Here is a 14,231-nt window from a genome sequence, read left to right as displayed (position 1 = left end):
CACACCTCAACGCTGTTCAATCACACACCTGTCACACCTCAATCATGTTCAGTCACACACCTGTCACACCTCAATCCTGTTCAGTCACACACCTGTCACACCTCAATCCTGTTCAGTCACACACCTGTCACACCTCAATCCTGTTCAGTCACACACCTGTCACACCTCAATCATGTTCAGTCACACACCTGTCACACCTTAATCATGTTCAATCACACCTGTCACACCTCCATGCTATTTGGTCATACACCTGTCACACCTTAATCATGTTCAATCACACCTGTCACACCTCCATGCTATTCAGTCACACACCTGTCACACCTTAATCATGTTCAATCACACCTGTCACACCTTAATCATGTTCAATTACACCTGTCACACCTCAATGCTATTCAGTCACACACCTGTCACACCTCCATGATATTCGGTCATACACCTGTCACACCTTAATCATGTTCAATCACACCTGTCACACCTCAATGCTATTCAGTCACACACCTGTCACACCTCAATCATGTTCAATCACACCTGTCACACCTCAGTCATGTGCAATCACACCTGTCACACCTCAACGCTGTTTAATCACACACCTGTCACACCTCAATCCTGTTCAGTCACACACCTGTCACACCTCAACGCTGTTCAATCACACACCTGTCACACCTCAATCCTGTTCAGTCACACACCTGTCACACCTCAATCCTGTTCAGTCACACACCTGTCACACCTTAATCATGTTCAATCACACCTGTCACACCTCCATACTATTTGGTCATACACCTGTCACACCTTAATCATGTTCAATCACACCTGTCACACCTTAATCATGTTCAATCACACCTGTCACACCTCCATGCTATTCAGTCACACACCTGTCACACCTTAATCATGTTCAATCACACCTGTCACACCTTAATCATGTTCAATTACACCTGTCACACCTCCATGCTATTCGGTCACACACTGTCACACCTTAATCATGTTCAATCACACCTGTCACACCTTAATCATGTTCAATCACACCTGTCACACCTCCATGCTATTCAGTCACACACCTCAATCATGTTCAATCACACCTGTCACACCTCAATCCTGTTCAGTCACACACCTGTCACACTTCAATCTTGTTCAATCACACCTGTCACACCTCAATGCTATTCGGTCACACACTGTCACACCTTAATCATGTTCAATCACACACCTGTCACACACAACTGCAGACCTTTGCATAAAATGCCTTCTTACCATGACATACACCCTTGTATGCATACGCATGCATGTACAAATCACATATATATGCCTCAGCATGCACAAAGTGATAAAACAAAATCGCCACATGATCATGTTGTAACACACTGCGGAAACAGCACATACACGCACTAACTTCCAAGCACCATGCACATTGCCACATGCGGGAAAGGCCAGAAATCCTGAGTAATACACAGAGTATTCCCATCCAGTCAATGTCCCTCTTTCCATACTGTATGATGTATTCCACAGTCTTGTTTTAATCTTCTTCTTTTTTCTTCTTCTTTTCTGGCATTGCCTTGTTTTACTTTTCGTCACAACAGATAATTATCTCTGTGTGTTATTCAAGCTGTATTTCCATACTATATTCCCATATCATATCCCCACTGTCTTGTTTCATCAGTCCATGGTGTTTTTTCCCACACTATATCCCCACTGTCTTGTTTCATCAGTCCATGGTGTTTTTTTCCCACACTATATCCCCACTGTCTTGTTTCATCAGTCCATGGTGTTTTTTCCCACACTATATCCCCACTGTCTTGTTTCATCAGTCCATGGTGGTTTTTTTCCCACACTATATCCCCACTGTCTTGTTTCATCAGTCCATGGTGTTTTTTCCCCACACTATATCCCCACTGTCTTGTTTCATCAGTCCATGGTGTTTTTCCCCACACTATATCCCCACTGTCTTGTTTCATCAGTCCATGGTGTTTTTTCCAACACTATATCCCTGTCTTGTTTCATCAGTCCATGGTGTTTTTTCCCACACTATATCCCCACTGTCTTGTTTCATCAGTCCATGGTGTTTTTTCCCCACACTATATCCCCACTGTCTTGTTTCATCAGTCCATGGTGTTTTTTCCCCACACTATATCCCCACTGTCTTGTTTCATCAATCCATGGTGTTTTTTCCCACACTATATCCCCACTGTCTTGTTTCATCAGTCCATGGTGTTTTTTCCCATGCTATATCCCCACTGTCTTGTTTCATCAATCCATGGTGTTTTTTCCCATGCTATATCCACATTGTCTTGTTTCATCAGTCCATGGTGTTTTTTCCCACACTATATCCCCACTGTCTTGTTTCATCAGTCCATGGTGTTTTTGTTCCCACACTATATCCACAGTATTGTTTAATCAGTCCATGGTGTTTTTGGGTGTGTTTTTTTCCAAACTTTTTCCATACTGTCTTTTTTCATCAGTCCATGGTGTGTTTTTTTCATAGTAATTCCCAACTACCTAATCTCAGTCCATAGTTTAACAGCACTGTAATGTACATGGCATTGTATTCCTTTTCATAAACAGATTTCTCTGCGATAAATTTGGGCCACTTTTCCACACTGCACCCCCCAAAGCCTTATTTCAGTCTCTAGTCTGTCTGCCCTTACCAATAATGACGACTCCATAAAAACATTTAAAAAATGATCCCCCCCCCCCCCCCCCCCCACCATCATCAGGTCCACTTCTTTTTCTCCCCAAAAACATTCATTCCACCACCATTCTCGCTCTGTCCCTCTTTACATGTGACGGTCATTCTCCAACAATACAGGCATGATACAAGCAAGCGTATAACCAAATGTTCAAACCGACAACCAAAACTGCCAAGGAATTGTGAAGAAAAGAAATGGTCCGCATCATTTTCAAAGCCAAAACTCTGTCCCTTCACGGATTCTTCCAAATAAGACATTAATAACATTTCTTCTTCCTTCTCCACATATAAATTCGCTCATATAAAACCAAGTCATTTCTGAAGTTAAAAATGGAAGGAGGGCGATCTGAGAGGTTGGACAATGAAGTCAGTCACCAACAGGAATCATTCTGAAGGAACACACAGGAGAACTTCACCACTGTGTTGAACAAAGGAGTAGAAACAGGCACACATCCACATCCAGTGACCTGCATGTGTGTGTGTGTGTGTGTGTGTGTGTGTGTGTGATTGTGGCTGGGTGGGTGGGTGTGTGTGGACATGTGTGTAGGCTTGGGTATGTGTGTGTGTGTGTGTGTGGCTGGGTGGGTGTGAGTGTGTGGACATGTGTGTAGGCTTGGGTATGTGTGTGTGTGTGTGTGTGTGTAGGTTTGTGTGTGGGTGGTGCAGGAGGGTGTGTGTGTGTGTGTAGGTTTGTGTGGGGTGCGGGGGTATGTGTGTATGTGTGTGTACAATTGCCATTAGTGCAGCACCTATGACATTAGCCCTCACTGACACAGGAAATAGTAAAATTAGAACAATGCCATGCAGACACACACAAAAAGCAAAAGAAAAAACCCAAAGAAAGTGCTTGGTTTACAATCACAAACTCACACACACAAACACACACATACGCACATGCATGCATGTGTGCACACACACACACACACACACACACACACACACACACTGCCATAGAGTTCTGTCGCCCAGAAGTCAAAAAGACAGTGCAATGTCCACATCTCTCACAGTGACCCAAAGTCAGCCGTCTCATCAAGCATGGGGATGATTCTCTTTCTGTCCTCTCTCTCACAAACTGAAACTCTCTCATCACTGTTGGGCAAGGAGTTGATGAGGACTGGGCACTGTTCACAGCCCTCAGTTCAGTTTCAAGGTGTGAACCATGCAGAATGGTCAGCATACCCCACACCGCATCAGTATCAGTATCAGTATCAGTAGCTCAAGTAGGCGTCACTGCGTTCGGACAAATCCATATATGCTACACCACATCTGCCAAGCAGATGCCTGACCAGCAGCGTAACCCAACGCGCTTAGTCAGGCCTTGAGAAAGACAGTGCAATGACACAGCATCAGCTGTGATAACTTCAAACGATAAAAAAAACAAAAGAGCAGACGCTTTAGCCCTTCACACACCCAGCAAGCTGGTGAGGCCTGCAGAACCCGCCTGAGGTGTGTGTGCAACAATGACATCAAATGAAACAAACTGATTGAACAGCAAATCACATCCCTGGGTTACCATGTCTCGTTGAGGACTGGGCATCACGTCCAGGATGTGTAGTTCCACAGACGTCACGGAGGCCTGCAGAAACCGGCAGTTGTGTGCAAACTGATGTCATGTAAGTCGTTTGACAATGATGAATTGCAACTTCAAGATAAATATAAGATTGAGTCGAAAAAAAAAGATTGAGTAGAAGATTAACTCATTCAAGTGATTCACAAAAGGCTGACAACTCAATTCTGTTCATACCAACAATCACCAGGAAATGTTCCAAGATAAAAACAAAAACAAAAAACACTGAAACAAGACAAGAAACGGAACAGCTACCGATACCAACCCGTTTGACAAAGTGAACCAGCAGATTCCACTGTCTGTACAAAGCACTGGTCCTTCCCTTCAGCCAATTAGTCACCCCACCTCCCTCAAAACAACACTCTTCAGCCATCTAGTCACCCCCCCTCCCTCAAAACAACAACTCTTCAACCATCTAGTCACCCCACCTCCCTCAAAACAACTCGGCCATCTAGTCACCCCACCTCCCTCAAAACAACAACTCAGCCATCTAGTCACCCCACCTCCCTCAAAACAACTCGGCCATCTAGTCACCCCACCTCCCTCAAAACAACAACTCAGCCATCTAGTCACCCCACCTCCCTCAAAACAACAACTCTTCAACCATCTAGTCACCCCACCTCCCTCAAAACAACACTCCTCAACCATCTAGTCACCCCACCTCCCTCAAAACAACAACTCTTCAACCATCTAGTCACCCCACCTCCCTCAAAACAACAACTCAGCCATCTAGTCACCCCACCTCCCTCAAAACAACAACTCTTCAACCATCTAGTCACCCCACCTCCCTCAAAACAACTCGGCCATCTAGTCACCCCACCTCCCTCAAAACAACAACTCAGCCATCTAGTCACCCCACCTCCCTCAAAACAACAACTCAGCCATCTAGTCACCCCACCTCCCTCAAAACAACAACTCAGCCATCTAGTCACCCCACCTCCCTCAAAACAACTCAGCCATCTAGACACCCCACCTCCCTCAAAACAACAACTCTTCAACCATCTAGTCACCCCACCTCCCTCAAAACAACAACTCAGCCATCTAGTCACCCCACCTACCTAGTACCTCAAAACAACAACTCAGCCATCTAGTCACCCCACCTACCTCAAAACAACAACTCCTCAGCCATCTAGTCACCCCACCTCCCTCAAAACAACAACTCCTCAGCCATCTAGTCACCCCACCTCCCTCAAAACAACAACACTCCTCAGCCATCTAGTCACCCCACCTCCCTCAAAACAAGAACTCCTCAGCCATCTAGTCACCCCACCTCCCTCAAAACAACAACTCCTCAACCATCTAGTCACCCCACCTCCCTCAAAACAACAACTCAGCCATCTAGTCACCCCACCTACCTCAAAACAACAACTCCTCAGCCATCTAGTCACCCCACCTCCCTCAAAACAACAACTCCTCAGCCATCTAGTCACCCCACCTCCCTCAAAACAACAACTCCTCAGCCATCTAGTCACCCCACCTCCCTCAAAACAACACTCCTCAGCCATCTAGTCACCCCACCTCCCTCAAAACAACAACTCAGCCATCTAGTCACCCCACCTCCCTCAAAACAACACTCCTCAGCCATCTAGTCACCCCACCTCCCTCAAAACAACACTCCTCAGCCATCTAGTCACCCCACCTCCCTCAAAACAACAACTAAGCCATCTAGTCACCCCACCTCCCTCAAAACAACACTCCTCAGCCATCTAGTCACCCCACCTTCCTCAGAACAACACTCCTCAGCCATCTAGTCACCCCACCTCCCTCAAAACAACAACTAAGCCATCTAGTCACCCCACCTCCCTCAAAACAACACTCTCAGCCATCTAGTCACCCCACCTCCCTCAAAACAACAACTCAGCCATCTAGTCACCCCACCTCCCTCAAAACAACAACTCAGCCATCTAGTCACCCCACCTCCCTCAAAACAACACTCTTCAGCCATCTAGTCACCCCACCTCCCTCAAAACAACAACTCAGCCATCTAGTCACCCCACCTCCCTCAAAACAACAACTCTTCAGCCATCAAGTCACCCCACCTCCCTCAAAACAACTCAGCCATCTAGACACCCCACCTCCCTCAAAACAACAACTCAACCATCAAGTCACCCCACCTCCCTCAAAACAACTCAGCCATCTAGTCACCCCACCTCCCTCAAAACAACACTCCTCAACCATCTAGTCACCCCACCTCCCTCAAAACAACAACTCAGCCATCAAGTCACCCCACCTCCCTCAAAACAACAACTCAACCATCAAGTCACCCCACCTCCCTCAAAACAACAACTCAGCCATCTAGTCACCCCACCTCCCTCAAAACAACAACTCAGCCATCTAGTCACCCCACCTCCCTCAAAACAACACTCCTCAGCCATCTAGTCACCCCACCTCCCTCAAAACAACACCTCAGCCATCTAGTCACCCCACCTCCCTCAAAACAACACTCCTCAACCATCTAGTCACTTGCATTCCATGTGTGTGTGTGTGCACACGTGTGTGTGTGTGCGTGTGTGTGTGTGTGCGTGTGTGCGTGTAGATGGAGTGTGTGTGAGTACCCTTGTGCTTGTGATGGAGTTGCTGTAGTTTCATGTCTGTCTTTGTACCCATATCTTTTACTTTTCTTCTTCTTTGTGTCATTCTGAAGCGCATGGTGTTCTGTAGTCAAGCACTACAGAAATGATAAAAATAACAATAATAATAATACAACATTCACAGTCAAGAGGCCTGGTGAGGACAATGTGTGTGTGTGTGTTTTGTGTGTGTGTCTGCCAACCACTTAAAAAAAAAAAAAGGTAACAATATTACCATGGCAACACGCCCTTTTCAGCTGGTGCAAACAGTTGTCACCCCCCCCACAACCCCTTTCTTCCCCCAGTCCCAGATCACCGTTCATGCCATATTTTACCACAGTGGACATTATGCCACATGCTACCACGGTAGTGTTCAGGCTACACACTTGCACAGTACAGAACATGCCACACACCCCCAGCAGAGTTGATGCCACACCCCCCCAGCAGAGTTGATGCCACCCCCCCCCCCCCCCCCCCCCCCCAGCAGAGTTGATCCCTTGCCCAGTCTCTAGCCTCTGTCAGACAGGGGGGAAAAACAACAAAGACAACGCATGGGTTTGTTCTTCATCTAGCAACAATAAAAGCAACAATAATTGATCAGATTCAGCTTCTGCAGGTAGTTCCTCAGTGTGAAGCAGGCACTACTCTGCCCTCACCAGGTGGTAGAATAATGGGTTGTCTAACTTTTCTCACCAGGTGGAAGAGAAGTGGGTTGTCTAACTTGCCTACATGCTGAAAACGACGACCCCTCCAGTCCGACGCCAGCGACCATAACACAGGCAGGGGCACTGTGGCCCCTAGACAGCTAGCAACTCATCCACTCCTCAGCAGATCACACCTCAACACCGCTCACAGGCACACCAAACACCATCCCCCCGACCCCACTTCACCCACACACTGTGTCCGTCCACCTCCAACCCAGTGACTGTGAGGGCAGAGCGGCTAGTCCTTTGCTCTCTGCTCCACAGCAGGGGAAACGACTGAGTGAGGGCGGTGTGAGCACACGCCCCGCGGTGACTGGGAAGGGAAGGTGGAGAGGGACAGGGAAAGACTCAAGACAGCCCATTGCACAGGAAGACCAGCCCCTGAAAGAAGAGGACCATGAGGGCCAACACAGCTAGCTGGCCATATAGTCAGTCAAACGTCTCCCAGGCCCGGGGCGGGGGGGGCTTGGTGGGGGCGGGGCTGTTCACCTTCCCCACCACCGACGACTGCGGAACGGATCCCCTGGGCCCCAGCCCACCACCACCTCCTCCCCTCTGGGGCCCTGTCGGGGTGAGACGCTGAGAGGCATGAGAGCCGGGCGACGACCAGGGCTTGAAGGGGGTGGTGGTGGTGGTGGTGGTGCCGACAGGGGTGGGGGCAGGGGGGGAGGGCTGGGGGCTGGACGCCAGCTGATAAAGGGGGTTGGACTGCAGCAGAGCCCCACTGCCCGAGGCCGGCCGGTACAGGGGGTTGGACTGCATGCTGACCGCCGGGGCCACGTACAGGGGGTTGGAGGTCAGCGAGGTCATGGGCGACACAGGGCGGTGGGGGAAAGGGGGCATGGCGGTGGCGGGGCAGGTGAGGGAGCCCCCTGAGGGAACCCGGGAGAACCCTGCAGAGGAGGAGGGGGCTGCCCTGGGGAAGCTGGCGCCGGTGGAGGCAGCCCTGGGCAGAGAGCCGGTGGTGGCAGCGGGGGAGAGGCCGCCCCCCCCGTGGGCCAGGTGGTCCAGGGTCCAGTCCTGCATCAACGACCCCCCCGCGCCCCTCTCCACCCCGCCCCCTGCCTGCCTCGACCACTGGGGTTCGCTCTTCCTGTTGCCGGGCGACGGGGCGGCCGAGGACTGGCCGGCCAGAGGGTCAAACAGGTCGGCCAGCAACTCCTGCGACCCCCTCTCCTCGTCCGGCACCACGTCGTCACGGTAACCCGCACGCACCGGTGCCTCTTTGGGGGCCCTGCGGAAAGCGGCGGTGCGCATGAGGGAATTGCGAGAGCTCTTGTTGCGGGTCAGGCTGCTGGCCGGGGGTGGGGGGGACTCGTCGCCCCCCTTCTCCCCCCCTCCCTCCTTCCCCACCGCTTTGCTGTGCAGGGGGTCGAACTGTTCCACACCATCCGCCTCACTCTCGCTGGACTCGAACTGGATCAGCGGCTTCTCCACCGGTGGGGGTCCGGACACCACCACCTGTGGACCGCCGCTCAGGCCGGGACCCACCACCCCTTTCTCCACAGAGCTCCGCCTGGTCGGCTTGGGGCCCGGCGGCCGTGCCAGTTGAGGTGAGGAGCCCGTGGATCGAGACTCGGCCGACTTCCGTGCCGTCCTGGGAGGGGGGATGGGGGTGGGGCCCGGTGGGGCGATGAGACGATCCGCAGGGATGCGTCGATCGGAGGCGGCAGCGTTGTCCTTGGCGGGTAAGGGCGGGGGGCGTGTGAGCTCCTCCTCGCTGGAGCTGGTGGGGGGTGGGGGGGCGGACACCTGGGGGGAGGAGGTGAAGGTGGAGGCCATGTCCAGGTAGGGGATCTCGGAAAGGTTGTCGTCTGACGGGGACAGCGCCTCGCTGGATGGGGTGGAGGACACGTCCCCCTCACTGGCACTCTGTCAGCCACACACACAGACGTCAACACTGGCTGTATTGCATGGGGTGTTGTTTTTTTGGGGGGGGTTGTGTGGTTTTTTTGTGTGTGTGTATGTTGTGTTCCATTGTACTGTTTTGTATTGTGTGTTGTTTAATATTGGTTTGTATTGTGTTGTGTTTCATTATTGCTCCTGTTTTATTTCAGTGGGTTTTTGTGGTTTCTGTTGTTTTCCCCCTTCCAATGAAGGTTATATTTTTGAAGAAAAGAAAATCCTGTAATCAAATTCTACATTAAAGTGATCAAAGTCGCAAAAAATACATAATCAAAATCTCAACAAGACAATCAGTTTTATCAAAAACCAGTGAAGCAATATATGGTAGAAACTACTTCAAGGAGTATACATAAAGACTGAAAATCACTTCACAGAAGCTATATTATTCATTAATTGCAAGGGATTTTTTAAATTTTGCATAGCCCCCTTCCTCCCCCCTCCCTCAAACACACACACACCCATTTCAGTTACTGTTGCTGTTTGTTACAGCTATTGTCGCTGTCGTATATGGACTTGTCCAAACGCAGTGACGCCTCCTTGAGTAACTGAACTGAACTGTAGCTGGGTTTTTTTTTATATAGTTTTTTGTACCGTGGTTACTGTTACTGTTGTGTTGTAGTTACTGTTACTGTTATACTGTAGTTATTTTCACTGTTTTATTGTAGTTTCATTTTGTCACAACTGATTTCTTAACTCTCTCCATACGAACAGCGAAAGAGACGACGTTAACAGAGTTTCATCCCAGTTACCATCATCAAAATATTGCAAGCGGAAGGGTCTTATACTGAAGAGGTGAATGTTGACAAAGAATACCACAATTCTGACGACGGAAGCTAAAGGTTGGGTCATTCAGACACCCACTGGACATCCGAGGGGTCTGTGTCCGTACTGAGTGAGTTAATGGGGAAATTTTTGGGGTTGCTCTCCCTGGTGAGAATGCGCCACCGCAGTGCAGTGTCACCCTTTTTTCAGGACAACACAAACACACATGCACGAGCTCATAGGCACGTGTCTATGTGCACACACATACACAGGGCTGGCAAAAGCACAAACACATTTAGCTAGTACACACACACACACCCCCGCCCCACGACCCTTCACCCACCCACCAATGCACACACACACACACACACACACACACACATATGCTAACGCACTCACACAATCCCGCAGCTACGCCCACATCTAAACACACACCTACATCAACACACACGCACACACACACACACACACACACCAACATCCACCCTCTCACCCACACACAAAAACACACACCCACGCAACCACATACACACCACCCCCTAATACACACCCGCACACATCCACACACACCCACCCCCCCCCCCCCCCCACCCCCTCCACCCCACCCCCACCTGTGGAGAGGCAGAGCGGTGGTGGTCAGGTCTGGGGAGCTGCTCAGCGCTGGCAGATCTCATCATGGCGTTCTGGATGTCGGTGTCAGTCATCAGGCTGACGTCAATGCTGTGGTAGCTCAGTCGCAGGTGGCTGTCGTCATGGCTGCCAGGCCCCTCCTCCTCCACACTCAGCTGGCTCCTGTAGCCCGGAGCCCTGTGGGCAGCGTGCAGCACGCCGTGTGTACAGAGAGCATGGCTGATGGGATGCTGTGTGTATATACACTACATGTGCCACGCCGTGTGTACAGATAGCATGGCTGATGGGATGCTGTGTGTATATACACTACATGTGCCACGCCGTGTGTACAGATAGCATGGCTGATGGGATGCTGTGTGTATATACACTACATGTGCCACGCCGTGTGTACAGATAGTATGGCTGATGGGATGCTGTGTGTATATACACCACATGTACCACACTGTGTACAGATAGCATGGCTGATGGGATGCTGTGTGTATATACACCACATGTACCACACTGTGTACAGATAGTATGGCTGATGGGATGCTGTGTGTATATACACCACATGTACCACACTGTGTACAGATAGTATGGCTGATGGGATGCTGTGTGTATATACACTACATGTACCACACTGTGTACAGATAGCATGGCTGATGGGATGCTGTGTGTATATACACTACATGTACCATCCATGTGTATATACACATAACACAGCTAAAGGGATGCTGTGTACATACACACTACATGTACCACACTGTGTGTATATACACATAACACAGCTAAAGGGATGCTGTGTATATATACACTACATGTACCGTTGGAGTCTCCTGTCGGACCAACGGATGAGTAGGCAGGCAGGCAGGCTTATCTGTCGGTGTGTGTCCTCATATGGGAGAAGAGGCCGATTCTGGATGCGCAGCACTTTCCACAGGTGCTGCAAGGGAAAATGTCTCCATAAGTTGAGCCCTGCTTCCTTCGCTCACGCTTCTTAATGGCCAGCGTTTTCTTCGTCTTTATGCCACTAGAGCACAGCATCCTCCAGTGAGAGCGGTCAAGGGCATCAGTTTCCCAGGAAGCGATGTCTGTGTCACAGGCTTTGAGGTTTGTCTTCAAGGTGTCCTTGAAGCGCTTGCAGGGTCTTCCAAGTTCGCAGTGACCTTCCTTCAGCTGGCCATACAAGAGCATCTTCAGGATCCTGCTGTCTGTTGCCCGACCAGCACAGGTGCAGTCCCTTCCCCACTCTCTCGCCTACTGACGCTCACAGTCCCACAAGTGCAGATACTGCCACGTGCAGGACGGCCTCGGCAGGTGCAGGTTTTTTCTTCTGAGCTCCGTCTCCTAGGGGGACTTCCAGCCAAGGATAAGAGCTCCCACTGCCCTTTGGTCATCCTCTTCCACCTTCACAGCCATTGGGAAAGGTTTCCTCCTCTGCCTGGTCCGTCATTGGGAGACTTCACATGCAGCAGGTAGTACTGGGTTACATGGTACCAGTAGCAAGGGCTATACCCCTGACCTGATACACTACATGTACCACAGTGTGTGTATTGCTAAAGGGATGCTGTGTACATACACACACTATGTGCATGGCATGGCTCTCTCTCTCTCCTCTCTCTCACACACAAATTTACACACATATTAAGTTTACAATCACAACGCACATGAAAGAATCCACAGCAACAATGGGGTTGCTCCTGGCAAAATCCAGAGGAAAAAGCCACTTTGTTAGTAAAAAAAAAAAAAAAAAGAACACACTTGCTGGCAGAAAATAAAAACAAAAACAAACAAAAAAACAAAACAAAAACAGACGGACTGGCACTGCACTGTGACAATGCAGCTTACATTTCACACCAAGAAATCTACTTTGACAACACACATACGCACACTCGCATGCATGCACACACACACACACACACACACACCTACCACCCCACCCACACACACAGAGGAAGGCGACACTGACTGACCTGTCTGTGTGACCAGGGTATGCAGTGTGAGGGCGCTGGGACGACTGAGATGGAGGCGGAGGGCGAGGAGGCTGCCACAGTGAACACACGGCGACATTTATACACTGCCACACACCACACACACCTCCACACCAACGTTTATAACATACACACGCTGTGGGACGACTGAGATGGAGGCGGAGGGCGAGGAGGCTGCCACAGTGAACACACGGCGACATTTATACACTGCCACACACCACACACACCTCCACACCAACGTTTATAACATACACACGCTGTGGGACGACTGAGATGGAGGCGGAGGGCGAGGAGGCTGCCACAGTGAACACACGGCGACATTTATACACTGCCACACACCACACACACCTCCACACCAACGTTTATAACATACACATGCTGTCACAACACATCTCCACACCAAAGTTTATAGCATTCACACACTGACATACTGCACACACATCACAGCAATGTTTATAACATACGCACACTGTCACACACATCTCCACACCAAAGTTTATAGCATCCACATACTGACACACATCACAACAATATTTATAAATTCACATACTGACATACAGCACACATCACAAAAATATTTATAAATTCACACATCGACATACTGCACACATCACAAAAATATTCATAACATACTGCACACATCACAACAATATTTATAAATTCACATACTGACATACAGCACACATCACAACAATATTTATAAATTCGCATACTGACATACAGCACACATCACAACAATATTTATAAATTCGCATACTGACATACAGCACACATCACAACAATATTTATAAATTCACACACTGACATACAGCACACATCACAAACATAGTAATAAATTCACACACGGACATTCTGCACACATCACAACAATATTCATAACATTCACAAACTGCCATACTGCACACATTACAACAATGTTTATAACATTCGCACACTGACACTGTCACACACTGACCAACACTTCATATTGACCAACATTTCATACTGACCAGGTACACTTCATCACTTCATACTGACCAACACTTCATACTGACCAGCAACACTTCATACTGACCAAGGACACTTCTTACTGACCTACACTTCATACTGACCAAGGACACTTCATACTGACCAACACTTCATGCTGACCAACAACACTTCATACTGACCAGCAACACTTCATACTGACCAACACTTCATACCAGGGACACTGTATAAAGACCAGGGACACTTCATACTGACCAGGGACACTGTATAAAGACCAGGGACACTGTATAAAGACCAGGGACACTTCATACTGACCAAGAACACTCTACACTTCATACTGACCAAGAACACTCTACACTTCATACTGACCAAGAACACTCTACACTTCATACTCACCAACACTTCATACTGACCAAGAACACTCTACACTTCATACTCACCAACACTTCATACTGACCGGGGAAACTTCATACTGACACG

At 49.2% G+C, this 14,231-nt stretch overlaps 1 protein-coding gene across 4 annotated transcripts in view; it reads right to left on the bottom strand.

Annotated features, from left to right (window-relative positions):
* Positions 1–7,315: 7,315 nt before the first annotated feature.
* LOC143289724 (uncharacterized) overlaps positions 7,316–14,231 on the bottom strand; it is a 55,844-nt gene continuing 48,928 nt past the window's right edge. For all 4 annotated transcript variants that reach the window (XM_076598801.1, XM_076598802.1, XM_076598798.1 and 1 more), the window contains 3 exons: positions 12,768–12,838; positions 10,797–10,992; positions 7,316–9,390 (listed from right to left, as the gene is read on the bottom strand). In XM_076598801.1, the coding sequence (XP_076454916.1) occupies positions 7,948–9,390; positions 10,797–10,992; positions 12,768–12,838 (1,710 nt within the window). In that variant the 3' untranslated portion in view covers positions 7,316–7,947. The remainder of the gene's footprint in view (positions 9,391–10,796; positions 10,993–12,767; positions 12,839–14,231) is intronic.

This window comes from Babylonia areolata, chromosome 14, assembly GCF_041734735.1.
Source record: "Babylonia areolata isolate BAREFJ2019XMU chromosome 14, ASM4173473v1, whole genome shotgun sequence".
Lineage (NCBI taxonomy): Eukaryota > Metazoa > Mollusca > Gastropoda > Neogastropoda > Buccinidae > Babylonia > Babylonia areolata.
This window is presented reverse-complemented; position numbering and strand designations above follow the sequence as displayed.